Raw genomic sequence first — 19,985 nt, 5'->3', positions numbered from 1 at the left:
TATAGTTTCAATGAGGTTTAATTAATTGATCACAGATTTTGGCTGTATATTGGACTAATGCTTATTATATGTACCTCTTGCACCACAAGAAACAATATTTATGAGGCCAAAATTTTCCGTCTACATTTTCTCTCTCTGATTGTACTGTGTACAAACAATATTTATGAGCGCAAAGTTTTTTTTGCAATCTGATCGGCTCCAACATGGTCTTCTGAAAGTGAAGGAGTTCACTATGATTTCACAAACACTCTCTCGAGCTATCGTTAGTTATTAACTAGCTAGTTTGTACTTTGTACCAGTAAATGGCGAGTGGTATTATTAGGTCATAAAGGATGGGTTTTGTTTTGTTGTGTTTTCTTGCAAATATATTTAGATATTTATACCATGTAGAATGAGAAATATTACCCACATCATGATCAAGATATATAAAAGTTATGGTCAAGCAAATATAACTGTGGGGCTTACTTCATTCTTCTAAAATTTAGACGATATTTCCATTTCCCGATAAGCTTATTAGTGCCTTTCCTTGAGATGTCGTTTTTTCATTTTTTTGCTCGAAAGATGTCGTTTTTTCCCAAATTTATTGCAAAATAAAAGTTGTCGTTTGCTAAAGATGCAAACTGCTGTTACTCGTTACTTTCAACTTTGGAATTTGGTTAGGTTGCTTTCATTTGTCGTTATTATCAAGTTAAAAGGCGAAAAAATGACATTTATTATCCTTATATTTTGAGATTGATAAGCTTCTATGCTCTTTTCATATTTTTCTCATAAGAATGCCCCACATTTAAGACACGAAAATGAGCATTGATTAAAATAAAAACATGAAATAAGGCATAGATGATGTTCAAAAAATTAGGGCAATCGTGTCCATTTTCCTTAACAGATCATCTATCTATCTATTTATATCTCTATTTATCTATCTATGTTATCATATGAACACACTCATTAATTAGTATAGCAAGTAACAAAAACAAAGTTCTTACATCACAAGCTATTGAAATATAACTTTCTTTATACGCATTATTAAAAACAGTACTATGAAATTTTTTTAATTTCATTAGATACCATATATATATATATATATATATATATATATATATATCTACGAATATCATCAAATTCAACAAGTTCTTCAATCTCTATCCTATGATTTTCAACTAAACTCTCGTAACTAAAATCCATGACAAATAAACTTCTTTATATTGCAAATGAGACATTTTTGCTATATGTTCACTTTACTATAAATTTACGATTTTATATATTAAAGCTCATATATATTATTCTCTCTAATCTAATTTTATAAGTTATGTGAGTTTATCCACTTATAAGCTTAAAATTTAAAAACACATATAAAAATTGGGTTTTAAAATTTGTCGCTAAAATAAAAAAGTCAAAAAAGGTATACTCGTGTCGTGTTATGAATGATAAATTGAAGATACAATATTTATAAAAATTAAAAGTTAAACGTAGCATTTCATCTAATTCAGAATATAAAATATGTTATTTTTCCAATTTGAAAATATTATTTTTCATATAAATTTATACCGACAAGATCATCGACGCTTTTGAAATCCAAAATTATAGATTAATCATGGGATGCCATTAATCATTGACAAACGACATTTAAAGAGTAAGATGGACCTTTGTGTAAAAATATATATATAATGTCTTAGGTCAAAAGTCATAAAATAGCATATAAAGTTTATTTCGTTTATGGTCCGACCCAGGTCATCCAAGTCACTCACTCGCATAAACCATAAACCCCAGAAGTTTCTCTTTATTCCCTCGCAGTCCTTCAAATTTCTCTCTCTCTCTCTCTCTCTCTCTCTCTCTCTCTCTCTCTCATGGCTCCCGATGCTGCCGCTGCCCTTGCAGGTACGAACACATCTCTCTCTCTCTCTCTCTCTCTCTCTCTCTCTCTCGTTTGATTAAACCTCAATACCCATTGATTTCGCATATATGCTTTTTTTGTGCGTGTTCATAAACTTTGTGTAATCGTGTTCAGTGAGGGAGAAAGTTCAATTATTTCTGAACGCCGCTCGCACAGGGAACCTTGACCTCATCAAGAGTACGCGATTCTTCTGTTTCGATTTCGGGCGCGAATTGACCCACCTTATTACAAAATGTACCGTGTCCATGGTTTCGTGGGTCTGAGATATTTGGGTATTTTTTATCATGCGCAGAGTTGGCTGGGCAATTAGGCGACGGAAAAGACTTGGCCAAGACGATAGAAGACGTGAAAGACGCCAACAAGCGCGGCGCTCTCCATTTCGCGGCCATCGAGGGCAAGACCCAAATCTGCAACTACTTGTTGGACGACCTCAAACTCGAAGTCGATACCAGAGACGAAGATGGTATGTTTTTTCGGCTTTCAATTGTGTAAACTGAGTGCTGTGATAACGAGAACTCTAGTGTTCGCTGGAGATTTGACGGTTGGTGCGTATATACAGGCGAGACTCCTCTGATTCATGCTGCTAGGAAAGGGCACACAGAGACCGCTAAGTTTCTTCTCGACCATGGTTCCGATGCTTCCATAGCCAGTAATTTAGGAGCCACCGCTCTGCACCACGCCGCAGGCATAGGTGATCGCTCGTTATTTTGACTCTGTTAATCTTCTCTTAATATTTGGTTTTAAATTAGTTTTCGTTTCAACTGAGCTTAGTCCTACATTTTAGATTAGGAAACAGGCCTTTCAAGTTTCGAGGCAGTTTGTGAGCGGTTAATCAAGTTGGAGGGATTGTGTTTTATTTGGAATAGCGTGGAAATGACATCAGAGCAAAGCTTCTCACTTCTGTTTATTTGCTTTTATTTGCAGGAGATATTGAGCTGATGAAGCATTTGATTTCGAAAGGCGTCGATGTCGATTCGGAAAGTGAATCCGGGACTCCGTTAGTTTGGGCCGCTGGCCACGCTCAACCCGACGCTGTTAAAGTTTTGCTAGAAAACAAAGCTAATGTAAGCCAATAATTTTATTATCCCATTTTCCCCGCTTTTGCTCTAAAATTGTAAACATTGATAGATTTTCGGGCTTTCGTCCTTTTCTCTATACTCTATACAATTCGCTTACCCTCATACACTAATATAACTTCTTAATATTCTATTATAATTATGATACTCCAATATCTAAGATCCTAACATTTACAGCCAAATGCCGAGACTGAGGACGGAATCACTCCGCTTTTGTCATCAGTAGCTGCGGGTTCACTGCCTTGCCTGGACTTGTTGATTGAGGTTCTGCAATTTCCATTTGTAGTTGACTCTTATTTAAAAAAAAAAAAAAAATTAAATAATACTAATTATGTGTGTTGCTTCTTGGTTGTTTTTAGGCGGGAGCTAAAATAAATATTAGTGCCGGGGGAGCAACTCCGTTGCACATTGCCGCTGATAATGGGATTGTAGAAATCATAAACTGCTTGTTGAAAGCCGGAGCCGATCCCAATGCCACCGATGAGGTTAGACTGTTTGTTAAGCTTTATTTTCTGTGTTTTTTCTCGTTTTGTTGACGAGCGTTCATATATTTTTTAATTTGCATCACAGGAAGGAACGAAACCGATACTGGTTGCCGCCGGAAGAGGGAATCGCGATGCTGTCGAGGTCTTGTTTCCCATGACCTCGAAGATTGAGAACGTCCCAAAATGGACGGTCGATGGTGTTCTTGAGTATATGAATGCTGAGACGAAGCGGCAACAGGTATTGACGCCTTCAAATTTTGTGTTATTGTGTTATTTGCGGAGTAGTTTATTTTACAAAAAAAGTGACAAGTATAATGGGTGTACTACAAAAACCTTTAATGGTTATTATTTTCTTTTTTCTTTCAGGAAGAATGGAAAAGCCAAAAGGAAGCAAATAAGCAAAAAGAACCAATGCAAGATCTCCCTCAGGTATTCATTTGGTAGTCGGTTTTGTTTGTTTCTTACACAAGAATTGTTGTAAAGCTCAAAGTTCAAAATTTGAGCACCAAATCTATAGTCTGACACAATCATGTGAACGTTCTAGTTCTGCAATACTTATACGAGTTTTAGATTATGATCTATCATTTCGAGTCTTCGGATTAGTTCGAGCCCTCATTCATCAATTTCAAGTCTTGTCTATTATGTTCCTAACCAAGATGGATGATGATCGAAAATCATCAGTTTAGCTGAGTATGCGAAAAACTCGTTACAGGTAACGCCTGAGGCAAAGAAAAAATCCGCAGAAGCAAAATTAAGAGGAGACGAAGCTTTCAAAAGAAATGAACTTGACGTGGCCGTTGATGCTTATACTCAGGTACCACCCCCACCATGTTTGACTATTTCCGATCTTTACATATATAAATTTTTCTTTCTTTTCTGTATCTGCAAACTCTAAAGCCTCTGTCTTTTTTTTTTTTTTAATATCGACAGGCAATTGATCTCGACCCGACCGAAGCTGCCCTGTTTTCGAACCGAAGCCTTTGTTGGCTCCGGCTCGGTCAAGCCGATCATGCCTTGGCCGATGCAAAGACATGTAGAGCTCTGAGACCAGACTGGCCTAAGGCCTGCTATAGGGAAGGTGCCGCGTTACGCTTATTGCAGGCACGTCCTATTCTTACTCTTTGACGACTCTTAGTTGTTTCGTTTTGGCCTAATTTATTTTTCTGGTCTCTGTTGCTCAGAAATTTGAAGAAGCGGCGAATGCGTTTTACGAGGGTGTGACGCTCAACCCCGAGAGCAGAGAGCTCGTTGATGCTTTCAGGTTTGTCTCTCGAGTGTTGAATTGTGATTGGTTCTTATCTAAGATAAACTGATTTGGCTAACCGAGTTTATTACGGTCATCTGAATAGGGAAGCTGTCGAAGCCGGAAGGAAATTCCATGGCACAGACAAGATGGAAAAGGAGAAATCTTAGTGACCATTTTTTTTTTCCTTTTGCTTTTGTGTAGAAAATTATGGAAACAACACTAGTTTACTTTGAAGAGCTTTTACTTACATGCCAAGTTTGAGAATGAAATGTGTGTTTCCATTGTATCAGTAGATTTCATTTCTTTGAAAGTTTTGTTCTTGACAAGTTTACATTGTATTAAATCTCATTTACTACTTTAATTAATAAATAGATAAATTAATCAGGTTAAAAAAAATAGTGACCGTTCTATAAAAAAAATAAAAATAAAAAACTTTTAACTAATTTCACCACGGGAGACAAAAAGTCTACATTTATTTACAGTCCAAACAGTCCAGGTTGGATTCAACTTTTTTATTTTTTTGAAACATTCCAAACAGCGTGGCATTGAAAAAGAATAACCAAACTTTCAAACTTCATAGCTTTTCGCTTTTGCTTCTTTGATATAGCCACGCCACGTTTTTCTACGTTCTTCTCTCTCTCCGTCCAATCAGATTGGATCCCAAATTATTTGGGTTAGGGTTTCGGAACGTTCACGACGACCATGGCGACACGATTTCCCGGCGGCTACGGGACCCAGCCTCCGGCGACCGCAGGCCAACCTCCGTCTCCTTCCACCGACGAAACCTCTCTCATCTCGCGCGCGAGACGCACGACGGAGACGGTGATCGCGACGGCGCGTCCCTGGCGCGAGGTCCTGAACCTCTCGTCCCTCTCCCGGCCGGAGCACTACGCGGCGACGATGGACCGTCTCCGGTGGAACCTCTCCTACTTCCGTGTGAACTACGCCATGACGGCGCTCCTGATCGTCTTCCTAGGGCTCCTATGGCACCCGATGTCGATGATCGCGTTCCTGCTGGTGTTCGTCGGGTGGTTCTTCCTCTACTTCTTCCGCGACGGTCCGGTGGTGGTGGTCGGCCAGGAGCTCGACGATCGGACGGTGATGGCTGGCCTAGGGATTATCACCGTCCTCGTATTGGTGTTCACGGACGTCGGGGTCAACGTGCTGGTCTCGCTGGTGATCGGTGTTTGCTTGGTCGGATTTCACGCGGCGTTTAGGGAGACGGAGGATCTGTTTCTCGACGAGGAGAGCGCCGGCGCCGGAGGATTGATGTCTGTGGTCGGAGGAGGTCAGCCGGTGAGATCGGGTTACGCTCCGATCTGACAATATTTTGTTGATTAAGGATTTGATTGATTAATTTATTTGATTGTTTTTCGCTGTTGTGGGGTTTGTTGTAAAACGGAATTCTCGAGTCTTGTTTTGTGTAGACCAATATATGAGAAATGAATGAACATTAGTAAAGTTGGAGAATTTTTTTTATTCTTTCCAGTTTTGAAAGCAAAGAGTAATACATAGCCATTTCTTTTCAAAATCCCAAATACACAAAATACACCGACTTTAATTGTGTGCAGACCCAAAAATGAAATGGAACACATCCAAGTTGAGAACTTTTTCCCCCTAATTTTGAAACAAAAATTCATGACATTCTATCATTTCACAAACACTAAAGAAGCAGCATAACAAGAGTAACAGCCGATTCGATTGAAACCCACAAAAGAAATTCAGTAAATGGAAATGTGATTGATTCTAGTCCTCCTCGAGATTGATGGAGTCGTTGAATTTGGCGTACAAGAGCTTCTTCAACTCATCCATCTGAGAGAGCACCGAGGCTTTCTCTTGTCGGAGCTTGTCGAGGTTTTTACAGGTGGCCTCTTTCATCTCTTCGATCCTCGTCTCGACATCGTCTCTTGGGACGTGAACAAACACTTCGCCAATCTGGAACCCAACCACATCCTCCTCCGTCAGAATCAACTCGTTCCCGGCGTCCTCCAAATTGTCATTCGCCTCCTATACACAGATATACAATCTCTGTCACCAATTCGCGAACGTAAACAAGTACATACGAAGAACAATAATACACAACAGATTTACATGGAAAACCCCGGATGGAAAAATGAAAATATATACACAGGTAGAGGTTTCACTATGTCGAACACTTTGTGAGTACAAAACACGACAAAAGGAGAAATGACCACCAAGTTCCGAGAAAATCGGATTTGTCGCACTGCGGACTTTTCAGACCCGTTCGGGTCACCAAACTCTAACAATGTCCATAAAATCTTATATTCATCTCTCCTTTCTAACTAAATTATATCCATTACCGATTCATTTTAACTTCTCTAACCAATGACACCATAAAAAGATGATTGCTTTTTAGAACCAAAACATGTTTCAAAGCATTTTCTTGATCTTTTGCACCAATCCTATTTTCTACAGGTTAATTCATCGTTTTGTGTTTGTTGACATAAAATCATTACTAAACCGATTCAATTTAGCTGCGCAATAAATTGAATTAGCAAGGTCTTTGAGAAATGAAACTCTTACGAAAGCAAAACGACGTTAGGTCATCATGAACAGAAAAGCAAAGTCAATAATACAGCAAGTGATACTGATATATAGTACCGTGGCGACTCTGATTTCTTCTTCAAGCTCGTGAAGTCGATTATTCAATCTTCCGAATTTGTTGATGTTTTGCTGGTCCTCCCATGTCACCTCAGTTTCAGATCCTGTACCCTAATGCCCAAATACATATATATATACATATGCATATTAAAAAAAAAAAAAAAAAAAAAAAAAAGCGAAAAACCGAACCAGCTCTGCGAATCCGATTATACCTGTTGCATATTTGATCGACGCTGGAAAACAAGAATAGCTCTCAGTGACCTGGTCAGTGTAGAGAGCGAATGTATTTGATACGAACTTGGCTGGGTTTACCTGGCAAAGTACTAGAACACCCTTCAATTTTTTTTTTTTTTTTACATAATATGGCTTGCTTTATAATTTTTTTTTATTTTTTTATTTTTTTTTTATTTTTGAGTAAAGCTTGCTTTATAATTTGAGGGTCTTTGTTTTTCATATATACTTTTGTCCTTAATCCCATTTAAAATGTGATAAACTTGTAATTACTCAATTCAATTAACCTTTCTCTTTAAATACACATTACGCGTCCGTTTAGAATTCTGTGAGAAAAAGTAAAAATTTGAGGAGAATGAAAATTGTAGAAAAATCTATGGAAAAATCATACTTATTTGCTATGTTTGAAAGCGGTGAAAATCTAATTTCCTTCTTACTTTTCTCAATTCAAACAAAGCTGAAAAACATGACGAATTCTCATTTTTTTCTCATATTTTCCAAGTTCCAAATCCGACCGTACTAGAGTACATATTTGGGTTTCTATAAATTATCCGAAATCTTTGTGGAGAAAAGATTAGAAAACTTGATATTAAAAACAAATCAACAAGCCGTCTCTTTTTCTCACATCCCATTCAGTATATCAGTAATAAGTAACATGAAAAAAAAAAAAAAAAAACATTTGACAGAAATATTACATACTTTTACTATACAACATAACATGACAAGATCAAAACAAATGAAATAAAGAATCACCTCTGACATGGTAACACACAAGTGTGTGGAGTAAAAATATAAAGTATTAAAAAAAAACCTAAGCAAGCCATAAAGATTTGGCTTCTATGTGAAAGAAAATGAACTTAGCCTATAAAACTAAACGGTAGGATTAGGAGGCCTTCCGAGAGTAGGAGAGAGCCATGACAAAGTCCTTGGCCGAAGAACCCACGGAAGCCGGTACTTTTTTGGAGGTCGATGCCGTTCGGAACCACAGATCGACCAAGTTTTGTAGTTGCAGAGTCGGAAGAACGGGTTGACCACGGCACATAATCTCAATCTGTTTATCCACAAAGTCAAGGGACCATCAACCAAAAAGATAACTTACACCACCAGTGTCGTCTAACTAAGATTGTTTGGAACTGAACTAACCTCGGATTCGTTATTAAGTTCGAGTTTCTGAACAATGTACTTCTGGATTAAAGAAACCGGCATTTTCCCATCCCTGAAAAAGTTCAAATTTTTTAACAGAGATTCGAAAGTGGTAACAGTTGAAGAGAGAAAATTCTTCTTTGAAAACTCACTTTATTCTCAAGTAGCTCGCAGATATCTGAGGCAACGGAATATCTCCTTTCCTGAAACCATTTTTTTTCCGATGCAAAATCAGATTATCTATCAATCAACAAACTATGGGTGTGGAAAAATCAAAACTCGCAAAAAAATCTTGATACCCATCTTGAGAAGCGGCCAGGGAGAACCAAATCGGACTGTCCCTTTTACTCCGGCTAACCCCGGAAGCGTCGATCGCCGCCTGGGCAGAGGCAGACCCATTTTCCGAAACCACCGTTCGGTTTCGGTTCGCCTTTCGAAGCCTCCGACGCTTTATCGGCATCGACGAGCTGTTCCCGTTGAGTTTCGCCTTTGCATGTTGTTCGCGTTCCTTCAACGAATCCGCTTCGTTTCTGCCTTCGGAGATGTGCAGACCAGGAGACTCCAATTTGGCCACGACGCCGAGGCCTTGCGTGTGAGAGTGGGACTTCGAGGTCTTGGTTCTGTTGGCCGCTTCGACGAGGCAGTTCAACGGGGTCCACAGATCGGCTTTTCCTTCCACAGCGTCGATATCGATGTTACCCTTTTGCTCGCTAGAAGCCTCCGCCGCCGAAGAATCCTGAGCCAATAAACACCACCATACAACTCCTCGTCAGCGTTATTCTAATAACGAAAAGCGATTTTTTTTTTTTTTTTTCATTTCGAACCTGGAATTTATGGCGAAAGGACTTGGTGCGGGATTCGGGGGAGCTCGAGGTTAAGGAATGGTCATCGGAAGAGTGTTCTGTTTTGGCGGCCCTCCTTCCGGCGGGTTTCGTTCTCCGGCCGGTCAACCCGGTTTGGCTCGGAACTTTCGGAGTGTTGACCACCAATGAAGAAAGCGACCTCTCTTTCCTCTTCGCTGGCACTGCGATCGAGGGCATGATTTCGGGTGCGTTCACCTTTCTCCTTTTGAGAGGAAAGATCTTCGACCGTATGTCTTGTAAGTTGTGATCCGGCCTGAGTGTCCACAGAGTTAACAAATATTAATATGACTTTCGAAGGACGAAAAAAATAAGTGCAGAATAAAGTGAAATCAGTCAAGTTCAGAAGCGTTGCTATGTAGAGCAGAGTGTCTTAATTTTCTCACATAATGTCAAGTGAGTACAGCAAACTATTAAAACAAAAAAAATCCTAGAAGCTTCCCATATTAATCAAAAGAGACACATATCTTCGAAGAAAAATTTTCAGCCTAACATATTCAAAGGATTAGTAATGCTCTCTACCATAGTCTTTGCATGTAAACAAGAAAATGCTCACTTGTGTTCAAGTCAAGAGAAGGGTTTTGAACATAAAAAAAAAAAATGAGATAAAAAAAAGAAGTAGAAACCTGAGTTTCTCGACCGGAAGACATCCCAAATCGATATTGCACACAGGACAAGAATCGACCTCCTCGTCTGAGAGCCTCTCATATATGCACTTTCTGCAAACTGCTTCCAAATTAACAACACCATAACAAGAGATTAAAACCGATACAAAAGCCTAGTAGACTCGTTAAATTTCCAAATCAACAAAATATAATTCACATGAATCAATCTTTAGCAATTCAACCACAACGATGGACTGCTTAAATTTTCACTTCTTGGAAGCTATTTAACAGCAATAAACAGTCGTTGAATAATGGTGGAGTAACTAAGCAGATACATGGAAATAGTAATTATGAAAACACAGCATGGAAATTAGAGCACGACGAGTGTGACGAGATTACCATTATATCAATCACAAACGCCCCAACAAAACGACCTAAATTACACACCAAAGTCCGTAAATTCAACTATCAGACCAAATCACACGTCAAGATTACGAAATCGACCTCAATGCGAATCGATTACAAATGAAACTCTCCGACAAGAGAATTCCAAAGTCGCCGAAACGTAAAGAATCTTTAACTTCAACGAATCGTGTATTGAAATAAACGCAGAGAGCTCGAACGGCGATACGCGAAAGTAATCATATCCATGCCCAGATCAAAAAGAGAGAGAGAGAAGGGAAAGAAATTCGAAGAACTTACACGTGTGAAGGCAGAGAGAGATGGTCGTGGCTTCCCTCAAGAGCTTGTCGCAAAGAGGACACGTCATGCATGCCTCGAGAGTCTCTCTCTTCACTTTCATCACCTGACCCGCCATAGCCAATCTCTCTCTCTCTCTCTCTCTCTCTGGACTCACCTTGAGCTTTCTCTCTCTATAGACGGCATTCAAACGGCAGTTTATTTGGGTTGGATCTGAGCGAGAGAGGAAAAGAAGGCGGGTTTCGGGGTGGGAAAACGATAGGGAAATTTTACAACAATTACGTGAGCTTCGTTGGTTTCCTCTTCTTTTTTTTTTTTTTTTTTTCGACAAACCCAAATCTCCTTCTTTCTTTTGTTGTTGGGGATATATTTTTTATTTTTTATTTTCTTGTTGTTCCACTCTCGACGCCAAAGCAAAACCATATTATTATCATTTTATTATGGATTGTTGAGTCAATGCCAAAGGTTTTCTTTCACATTTGCCCTCTTATTTTTGTACTATTTACTTTTTAGGTTTATTAATTTGTTTTTATTTGAGATATACAAAATTTGGGCGTGCAAGTTAGTAACCGAGAGACAACACGCGTTTTGTTTTTTTTTTTTTAGTAGTTCGACGATTCGACTTTCTGGATTAAGAGTTGAAGTCTCTTGAGGATAATGTGTTTCGTTCGTCTAATCTCAATTGTTATTGCATAAAACTTTCCCCAATGTCTTTTTCTTGGATTGATAATATTTAAGGAATATCAAAATTTCACATATATATATACATACATATTAATGTCTGCGAATGAATATTTCAAAATGACAACAATAAATAATTATTCAATTGTACACACAATTTAATTATTTCATACTACATTTGTTATTTATATATATTGCACACACAATTTAATTATTTTTGTAATACATTTGTTATATATATATATATATATATATATATATATATAATAACTCGAGACTCTCTACTATATATATATATAAATAACGGGTAAACACCATCAAGAACATACATTTAACACATTTGACAAAAAAAAAAGAGATTAGATTTCAAATAAAAAATTATTCAAAATAATAATAGAGCAAATCTTCCAACAATCGCAAGATAATAAAACATGCTACATTTTGAGCAATTTCATAGATTTTTTTTTTTTTTTTGTACTTTGGTCGACGATGAACTTAAATACCCGAAGATCATCAACCAAAAAATTCACCCGATACATTGCCAAAATAAATATATCATGAGGAGAGCCTGAAAGACATCTACTCAATTATTATAACAAATAACAATTCTAAGATTAGCAAAATAACCCCAAAATTTCAAATAATTTTCAACATAATAGCTAAATTACGTAGTCAATTTTTTTTACACCAAAAATAAATTTTTTATGTTTATTATAAATAATTTATTACTTTCAAAAAAATTAATTTTAGGGTCGATTTTTTTTAAAACTTGATTATTGTATATTTTGGCTATTTCACTAATCTTATGCTAATTTTGATTATTTTACAAATCTATTAATTTAAATTGCTTATTTAGCTAAATCCCCCTTTATTATATTCCTTTTAATTAGTAATGTTGCATTCTGAATAATTTATTTTGATATCCACATTCTTTATTAATTTCTATTCATATTTTCAATTAAAAAGGGTTTTAAATAAACTCGGTATCTTATTCACACACACACACACATATATATACCTACATATATATCTAGATATCTAGTCGGTGTCTCTGTTAAGTTAGTTGTCGAGCTAAAAATTCCCTTACGAAATAAAATAAGCAATAATGATATGGATGTTCTAGCTTACTAGCCTTTTTAAAACTTGGAATTGTGAAATAGCCAACGTTTTAGTAATATTTGATAATTAGCCAATCTTTGATGTAATAAGACATAATTACCCTCATTTTTTTCTCATAATTCTCTATATCTAAATATTATCTCTCTCTCTCTCTCTCTCTCTCTCTCTCTCTCTCTCTCTTCGTTACATTTTTAGCAATAAAGAAAGTTGAAAAAAAAACAGCATCGCAGTTAATAGTCGGTAATAACTGTTAATAAGTTTCTGGTAGAAACTTATTAACAGTTATCACCGACTATTAGTTGAAGCAGAAACCTATTAACAGTTATTAACTACTATTAACTGCGTTCTTTTTCATTTATGTTTTTTATATTTGTTCATGGCTAAAAAATGTGATGAGAGAGAGAAATAGAGAGAGAGAGAGAGAGAGAGAGAGAGAGATAGAGTGAACGTGAAAATAGAGAGAGAGTGAGATATCTGAGATCCTAATAATTAGGGATTTTGAATAATATATTAGATTTTATTAATTTCGAAAATAAATTATATTAACTAATTAATAAGGGTAAAAATGGTATATACAATATGTCACATAATCAGAATGGGAAAATATCTAGAGTATCTCTCATGTTTAATCGAAATGCGAGATTTATCCCCTCTATTTCTAGAAATATCAGACATATCCCTTCAGTTTAATATAAATGACATATACCTCCCCTAAAAAAATGTTATATTACAAATATCACCCTTTTCGTTTATTTTTTACAAAAAAATAATTTAAACTCCTCAAAATACCCTTAATAGAATAAATATTTATTTACCATTTTATTAAAAAAAAATCAAAATCTCTCTTTATAAAAAAAAACCTTAACTTTTTATAGAGAAATTTTTTAATTTAATTTTTTTGTATATAGAATAGAAGATAAAAAATTATTTCATTAAGGGTATTTAGGGGATTTCAAATTATTTTTTTGTAAAAAATAAACGAAAAAGGGTGATATTTGTAATATAACATTTTTTAGGGGATGTATATGTCATTTATATTAAACTGGAGGGATATGTCTGATATTTCTAGAAATAGAGGAGATAAATCTCGCATTTCGATTAAACACAAGGGAATCTATTGATATTTATCAAAAAAATCTGAAACGTATGAAAAAATGAAATTCTTAAGTTTGAATAGGCTTAGTCGGTTACAAATTCTTAAGTCATAAACGTTTTATCAATTTAATATATATATATATATATATATATATATATATTTTTATCAGGAAAAAAACTTTATGTCTATTGATAAGCTATATTGTTTAAAGTCAAGAATCATCAATCATAAACGCATTATTTGAATAGTGATAAGTATTATTTTTAATTATATATTTTAAAAAATATCTGTCGGTAACCTATGTATCTATAGATTCGGAATTTCGGATCGATACCATCTTTTTTAAATAAATATTAAACACCTTCCGTAGTCGTTATTTAGGAAATCAATTCATAAAACGAATTTTTCATAAATATTTTCTCTGATTTATCTTAGAAAGAGAAATATAGGCTAATGCATATCTCTTTCACTAGTTCTCCTTGCGGTCAATTAGTACACCATCATATATGTCTTTGTTTCCCATCCACCTGGATAGAAGAGACCACCTGAAAAAGAGCCAACAAAGTACAAGCTAATGCATGGGATTAAATAAAAAAGAACGATCCATGGATATAAATTACAAAGCTTCTTCTTCTTCTTCTTCTTCTTCTTCAAGTGCTCAGTGACACAGACTTTGGCAGAGTCAGTCTCGAAAGTTTCGAAACAAAGCATCCACGTGATCGTAAGCGCAGGCTTCCCGGGATTGGATTTCTGTCCATTCTCTTCTAGCTTCGTCTAAACGATTTTCAGAGCGAAACAATCACGCAGCTTGGTGATATCTTCGTCCAGAGCGAGTCTGGTTGGCTAAGAGAATAACTCGAGAGTTCGCGATGAACATCCGAGACTTTATCTGAACAACCTCGTGTCGCTTGCCTTTAGCTTGGCCCTCGGGTCGGCATCGAATGGCCTTAGATTGTCGACTCGAGTTGAAAAAAAAAAAAAACAAGACGACGACGGTCGACTTTGATGTCCAAACGAGACTCCAAAGGTCATAATACTGTTTTTCGCTTCGGCGAGGCAGACATTTCTCCTTTTCGGAGATAAGATCTTAGACCGTATGTCTTGTAAATTATGATCCGGCCTGCGTGCATATTATTTATTTGAATTACTTACGAGTATTAATATTGTTATTTTCAAAGAGGAACAAAGTTAATGTGCTGAATGAGATCTTCAAGAATTATTTTGTCAAACGAGAGCTATAATAAGCCTAGTCTATAATTAAAGATAAATATTGTGAAGAGTAGTCAAAAGAGTCCTTAAACTGGTAGGAAAATCAGGTCACAGAACAGATCAGTGATTAAGAAAAACGTCATAGAAGCTTCCTACTTTGATAGAACATAACATATACAGAATTCTTAGAGCTTAAGAATCTGATTCAGCCAAGATCCAACTAGTTGCACTTGAAATTCTTACAGAAAGTTGTGTGTTAACATTGAAGGACAAGTGTTATCATATATTCGTAAATTGACAACTGTAACACAAATTATTCGTCACTTATCAAAAATCACCTAAAATCCAAAAATTGACACATTTAGTACCAAATATGTCACGAAATCAATCAGTTCGTGATCACATGTATCACGAAATCAACTATTTCGTGATCGATTTAGTAAGTGTCAAATAAATAGTATTATTTATGTCGATTTCTAAAAAAAACAAATGTTCACTTGTTTATTTATAAAAAAAAAATGACATGAATAAAAGAAGTAGGAACCTGAGTGTTTCCAGTGGAAGACAGATGTTGCAAACAGGAAAAGAGGCATCCTCATTTGACAGCCTCTCATGTATGCAATTTCTGCAAACTGTTTCCATAATTTATTCAATGAATTATATGCAACACACTATAACAGATCAACATTTGGAATTTTCTTGTATTAATGAATATATAACAAAATCAAGGTTAGCAAGTCATCTCTTCTACACATTACTAAAAAATAATAATAAAAAAAATTCAAAGACTAAAAAAAAGTCCTCACTTTATACATGTATGCCAACCATGGATAATAAAACCCCAAAAATGACCAGTTCTTAACAGATACACTGGCCATATTGTTAAATTTTCAATCTTTAGCAACTGTATTGTTGGAGTAACGAACAATACAGTTGCTAGAAGAATATAATTAATTGGGCTTCTAGATGAACTGAACATAACGTGGATTCCCAGCCCATGACTGCTCAAACTTAACACACTCGTGATTCTCGGCGGAACATATGTTAACCCACGAATCCCTCACTATGATTCTCACTAAAAGTCCAGTCTCCTTATTTAGTCAACGATTCGTTTCTGATCAACCGAATCACTTTCTTTAATCTTCCATCGATATCTAGCTGATTAAATGCTCTATGATCCTTGCCCTTCAAATCTACTGCTATATAAACAATGCTTTCTCGTACATCCAAAAGCTAAAACTCATCTCATTTCTAAACGATGGATAAAACATCTTACATGGTATTAAAACACCCAACCATTCTTTTTTTTTTCGTATATGTAAATTTTAATATTTTTGTTTTTGGGAAGCAGACTTGCGAGGTGAAAGTAGACACAAAAAAATCCGGATGGCAAAAAACCGTCACGATGATACTGGATCGCGTCAGAGGTCAGCCACAGCGTGATAAAATAGTCAACCGTTCTTCACTGCCTTGTCTAACAAGTTTCTCATTTTTTTTAATTATTATTCTTTCTGCAGAAGTGTCTTACACTCTGGAGATGGAGAACGGAACCGCAACGATTTCTGGGAGAATCGACCCGAAAAAGCTTCTGAGGCTGCTTGAAAAAGCAGGGAAACACGTTCAGATAATAAAAGTCGAGTCGGGCTCGAACAAGCCGTACGAGCCCGAGGAAGAGGAAATCTATGGAGGAATGATATTCAACGGAGTTAACTATGATGGTCGTCACGCATATCCTCGATACAATTATCCAACAGCGCCGATGATGAGACAGCCTATCCATTACAAGGATGGTCGTCACATATATTATCCTTAATACAATTATCAGCCATGACGAGCAAGCCTATCCATTACGAGAGGATGGCTATAATGCTTGCTCTATTATGTGAATTTTGTTATTAGTACTTATGTTTCCGATGTAACCCACCATCAGTTTTTTTTTTTGGCTTGGTGTTATGCTCGGGTTGACTCTCCGGATTTTTAAGGAGACTTTTTTATTTTTTATTTTTATTTTTTATTTTTTATGCTCGTGTCTCTCTCCGTATTTATAAGGAGAAGTAGCTGCATTAGTGTTTCATTGCTTTTTTTTTAATGAAATATTTGTATTCCTTTTGAAAGCCTTTGTCTCTCTTTGTTTTGATAATATTTGAAATGCCTCTTGAATTTAATTTTGTCAAAAAATATATGTGAATTTGTAATTTTTTTAGTTTCCATCCGTATAAGCAATTTTGTTTTGAGTCGAATAAGCAAAAGGAAATTCAACATATATTTTTATTTGAAGATGCGGTTTTTAGAATCCCTTATATTTTAAGACCTTACAATGAATAATTCATATATATATATATATATATATATATATATATATATATATATATATTTGAAGATTTTCCCGCATTCCAAAGATACCATAAATGACGCTAATTAAAATTATAAACAGTAAAAAATTAAATAAAATTATAAACAACAATAAAAATACGGTAACAGAAAATATTTATGGAATAAAAGATAAATAAAGAAGATATTGGGTGTAATTTCAAAAGCAATTGATACAAATTAAGAATTTATATATGAAGTCAATACATATGCTACGCATATATCATTAGAAATTAATTAGTATACGAATTACGAATATACTTTCTCATTATACCTATATAGAATGGCACTTGGTTATTACTTTCCAAATATACTTCTGCAAGTGATGGTTGATAAAAAAAAAAAAGAGTTGTCTTTGCTGAGCTTTGTACTAGAGCACATTCAGGAAGTGTTGCAGAGACCATATTGGCTTTGATTAGCAGATCTTTGAGAAATTTATGTTGAGTTACACAAAAGTCATTTACATCTCGTCTGAAATCAAACCCCAAAAAGAAATTGACATGGCCATGACTCTTAAGAGTCAAGATTTTGTCCAAGTATGAGATGATCTGAGCAATCAGTTTAGAGTTTATTCCTGTAACTAGTATGTCATCGATATAAAAAAAAAAAGTAGATGCGTATAAGCCTTTTTAAAAATTAAGAGTGGTGAATCTATTGTTGAGCTAATAAACCATAATGAAAACCGCTTTTCTCTCTTGGAGCCTATTTAAGGCTAAATTTAGTCTACATACATGGTTAGGTCCTAGGAATCTATATAGCCTTCAGGTTAGCTCATGAAAGACTGTTTCTTGAAGCTCTCCATTTAAGAACACGCGTTGATGTCCACTTGCTAAATATCCCAGCCAAAAGTCACAATTAAAATGAAAATGATCTTCAATGTGAAAGACTTGACAACAAAGTTACGAGTCTCAAAGTAATCAACGCTAGGTGTTTGTTGAAAACCACGACTTAGCATCCTTGATTTGAACTTTTCAATTGACCTATTTGCCTTATACTCGATCTTATATACACTTATCTGACTGTTTAACTGTGTTACTGCTAGAGAAGTTTATTCTTCTTTTCTTTTCTTTTTTGTAATTGTGAAAAATTGTATTATTGAATACTTGAGTGACGTATTTCTACATGCAGTCAATGTTACAATGAATATAAACTACTGGTTAATAAACTAACCACGAACTTACTTGCAGAAAGCTAACAATAAATAGATGACATGACAACTAACTTGTTGACTGTATACATTCTAACAGAGTTCGGGTGCGTTGTTTATTTAAGATTTATTTCTAAATTATAGTTTTATCTAACTTTTTATTTGTAATTTACAGTTTAATTTTAATAATGAAAAAATGACCTAAAAACTTGAAGTATTCAGAGAATTAAAACCTTTAAATGACGTATTTGTGTAACTCTCTCATTAAGCTTTACTCTATTTAAAACATGTTCCTAGCAATTTTTAATTGGGCTTTTTAATCAAATGAATAGAACATGTGTTGCCATGCCCAAATTACCCTTGAGAGTCCAAATCCTCTCTCTGATCCTTACTATCTTAGGTGCAGTAATTACTAAACTCCACCATCCTCATAATTTATCCGATTATTCGTTGTCGATCCACCGAATCTTTCTCTCTAGTCTTCCATTGACATCGGGATGAATAAATGCTATCAATTCTTTCTCAGTCCCTTAAATATTGGAAATGGAAGATTTCGAAATCACCGACTTAACTCCACTACTGATCTGCTATATAACAAACAATGCGTGAGAGTTCTCGTTACTCGTACATCCAAAACCAAGAACTTTCAATGGACAAAACACCTTACATGGTAGTAAAACACCCACGTGTAGTGAACTATTCTTTTTTTGCCTTTTTATTTTAATTTTTGTTGTTGGGAATGATCAGACTTGCGAGCTGAAACTGGACGCGAAATCATCCGAATGGCACAAAACCATAACGATGATACTGAATGGCGTCAGAGGTCAGCCACAGCGTGTAAAATAGTCAACCATTAATTAATCTTCACTAACGAGTTTCTTCTTCTTTTTTTTTTTTTACTGCAGAAGTGTCTTACACGATCGACATGGAAAGCGGTACCGCAGCGATTTCTGGGAGAATCGACCCGAAAAAGCTTCTGAGGCTGCTTAAAAAAGCAGGGAAACACGCTCAGATAATAAAAGTCGAGTCAGGCTCGAACAAGCCGTTCGAGCCGGAAGAAGAAGAGGAAGATTTCGGCGACGAAGGAATGATATACGATGGTCGTCACGCATATCCTTTTCCTCAATACACTTACCCAACAGCGCCGATGAAGACCCATCATATCCATTACGAGGATGACTATGACACTTGTTCTATTATGTGATGCTTTTTTTTTATTATTATTAATTTTGTTATTAGTACTTAATACTTATGCTGAGTTGTTTTTTGGCTTGGTGTTATGCTCGGGTTGACTCTCTCCGGATTTTTAAGGAGAAATTGTCTCTCTCTTTTTTTTTTAATCAAATATTTGTGATAATTTGGAAAGCCTTTGTCTCTCTTGATTTTATAAGCATTTGATATTTTTCGTGAATTTAAGTTTAGCAAAAAATACATGTGAATTTATGACTTTTATCTTCCCTTCATCTTCATCGCTATAAGCAATTTTGGGTTTCAAGTCGAATAAT

General features: G+C 35.6%; 5 protein-coding genes across 5 annotated transcripts; 3 read left to right on the top strand and 2 right to left on the bottom strand.

Moving 5' to 3' along the window:
- The first annotated feature begins 1,719 nt into the window (after positions 1–1,719).
- Positions 1,720–4,984, top strand: TPR10 (ankyrin repeat family protein). The gene is made up of 13 exons (XM_089630170.1): positions 1,720–1,875; positions 2,006–2,068; positions 2,184–2,354; positions 2,451–2,582; positions 2,816–2,955; positions 3,145–3,231; positions 3,327–3,452; positions 3,538–3,690; positions 3,819–3,881; positions 4,165–4,266; positions 4,383–4,553; positions 4,634–4,713; positions 4,802–4,984. The coding sequence occupies exons 1-13, from the start codon at positions 1,845–1,847 to the stop codon at positions 4,863–4,865; spliced, it is 1,383 nt and encodes a 460-aa protein (XP_089486296.1). The 5' UTR covers positions 1,720–1,844; the 3' UTR covers positions 4,866–4,984.
- A 198-nt stretch (positions 4,985–5,182) lies between these two features.
- Positions 5,183–6,168, top strand: PRA1.E (prenylated RAB acceptor 1.E). The gene has a single exon (XM_089630171.1). It carries the CDS (start codon positions 5,401–5,403, stop codon positions 6,019–6,021), a length of 621 nt encoding a protein of 206 aa, XP_089486297.1. The 5' UTR covers positions 5,183–5,400; the 3' UTR covers positions 6,022–6,168.
- A 117-nt stretch (positions 6,169–6,285) lies between these two features.
- On the bottom strand, positions 6,286–7,657 carry AIP3 (ABI3-interacting protein 3). The gene is made up of 3 exons (XM_089630172.1): positions 7,533–7,657; positions 7,321–7,431; positions 6,286–6,705 (listed from the first exon to the last, which is right to left on the bottom strand). The coding sequence occupies exons 1-3, from the start codon at positions 7,539–7,541 to the stop codon at positions 6,445–6,447; spliced, it is 381 nt and encodes a 126-aa protein (XP_089486298.1). The 5' UTR covers positions 7,542–7,657; the 3' UTR covers positions 6,286–6,444.
- Positions 7,658–8,110: 453 nt separating this feature from the next.
- LOC149382328 (E3 ubiquitin protein ligase DRIP2-like) lies at positions 8,111–11,299 on the bottom strand. The gene is made up of 7 exons (XM_089601867.1): positions 10,862–11,299; positions 10,181–10,280; positions 9,519–9,810; positions 8,994–9,430; positions 8,847–8,897; positions 8,695–8,767; positions 8,111–8,602 (listed from the first exon to the last, which is right to left on the bottom strand). The coding sequence occupies exons 1-7, from the start codon at positions 10,974–10,976 to the stop codon at positions 8,435–8,437; spliced, it is 1,236 nt and encodes a 411-aa protein (XP_089457993.1). The 5' UTR covers positions 10,977–11,299; the 3' UTR covers positions 8,111–8,434.
- Positions 11,300–16,221: 4,922 nt separating this feature from the next.
- On the top strand, positions 16,222–16,776 carry LOC149382327 (heavy metal-associated isoprenylated plant protein 32-like). The gene is made up of 3 exons (XM_089601476.1): positions 16,222–16,242; positions 16,315–16,390; positions 16,481–16,776. Exons 1-3 carry the CDS (start codon positions 16,222–16,224, stop codon positions 16,774–16,776), a joined length of 393 nt encoding a protein of 130 aa, XP_089457602.1.
- The last annotated feature ends 3,209 nt before the right edge of the window (positions 16,777–19,985 follow it).

The sequence above is a fragment of the Urtica dioica genome, chromosome 11, assembly GCF_054948205.1.
Source record: "Urtica dioica subsp. dioica isolate 48M chromosome 11, U.dioica_male_clone48M_v1_H2, whole genome shotgun sequence".
Lineage (NCBI taxonomy): Eukaryota > Viridiplantae > Streptophyta > Magnoliopsida > Rosales > Urticaceae > Urtica > Urtica dioica.
Note: the sequence above shows the minus strand (reverse complement) of the source record. Positions and strands in the feature narration are given on the sequence as shown.

Coding starts and splice junctions, on each gene's coding strand:
- TPR10 (XM_089630170.1), top strand. CDS start 1,845: ATGGCTCCCGATGCTGCCGCTGCCCTTGCAG. Junction 3,232..3,326: donor GCCTGGACTTGTTGATTGAG/GTTCTGCAATTT, acceptor GGTTGTTTTTAG/GCGGGAGCTAAAATAAATAT. Junction 3,882..4,164: donor CAATGCAAGATCTCCCTCAG/GTATTCATTTGG, acceptor AACTCGTTACAG/GTAACGCCTGAGGCAAAGAA.
- PRA1.E (XM_089630171.1), top strand. CDS start 5,401: ATGGCGACACGATTTCCCGGCGGCTACGGGACCCAGCCTCCGGCGACC.
- LOC149382327 (XM_089601476.1), top strand. CDS start 16,222: ATGGATAAAACATCTTACATG. Junction 16,243..16,314: donor TGGATAAAACATCTTACATG/GTATTAAAACAC, acceptor TTTGGGAAGCAG/ACTTGCGAGGTGAAAGTAGA. Junction 16,391..16,480: donor GATACTGGATCGCGTCAGAG/GTCAGCCACAGC, acceptor TTCTTTCTGCAG/AAGTGTCTTACACTCTGGAG.
- AIP3 (XM_089630172.1), bottom strand. Junction 6,706..7,320: donor AAGAAATCAGAGTCGCCACG/GTACTATATATC, acceptor ATCTGTGTATAG/GAGGCGAATGACAATTTGGA.
- LOC149382328 (XM_089601867.1), bottom strand. CDS start 10,976: ATGGCGGGTCAGGTGATGAAAGTGAAGAGAGAGACTCTCGAGGCATGC. Junction 9,811..10,180: donor CTTCCGGTCGAGAAACTCAG/GTTTCTACTTCT, acceptor GTGGACACTCAG/GCCGGATCACAACTTACAAG. Junction 8,603..8,694: donor AACTTAATAACGAATCCGAG/GTTAGTTCAGTT, acceptor GTGGATAAACAG/ATTGAGATTATGTGCCGTGG.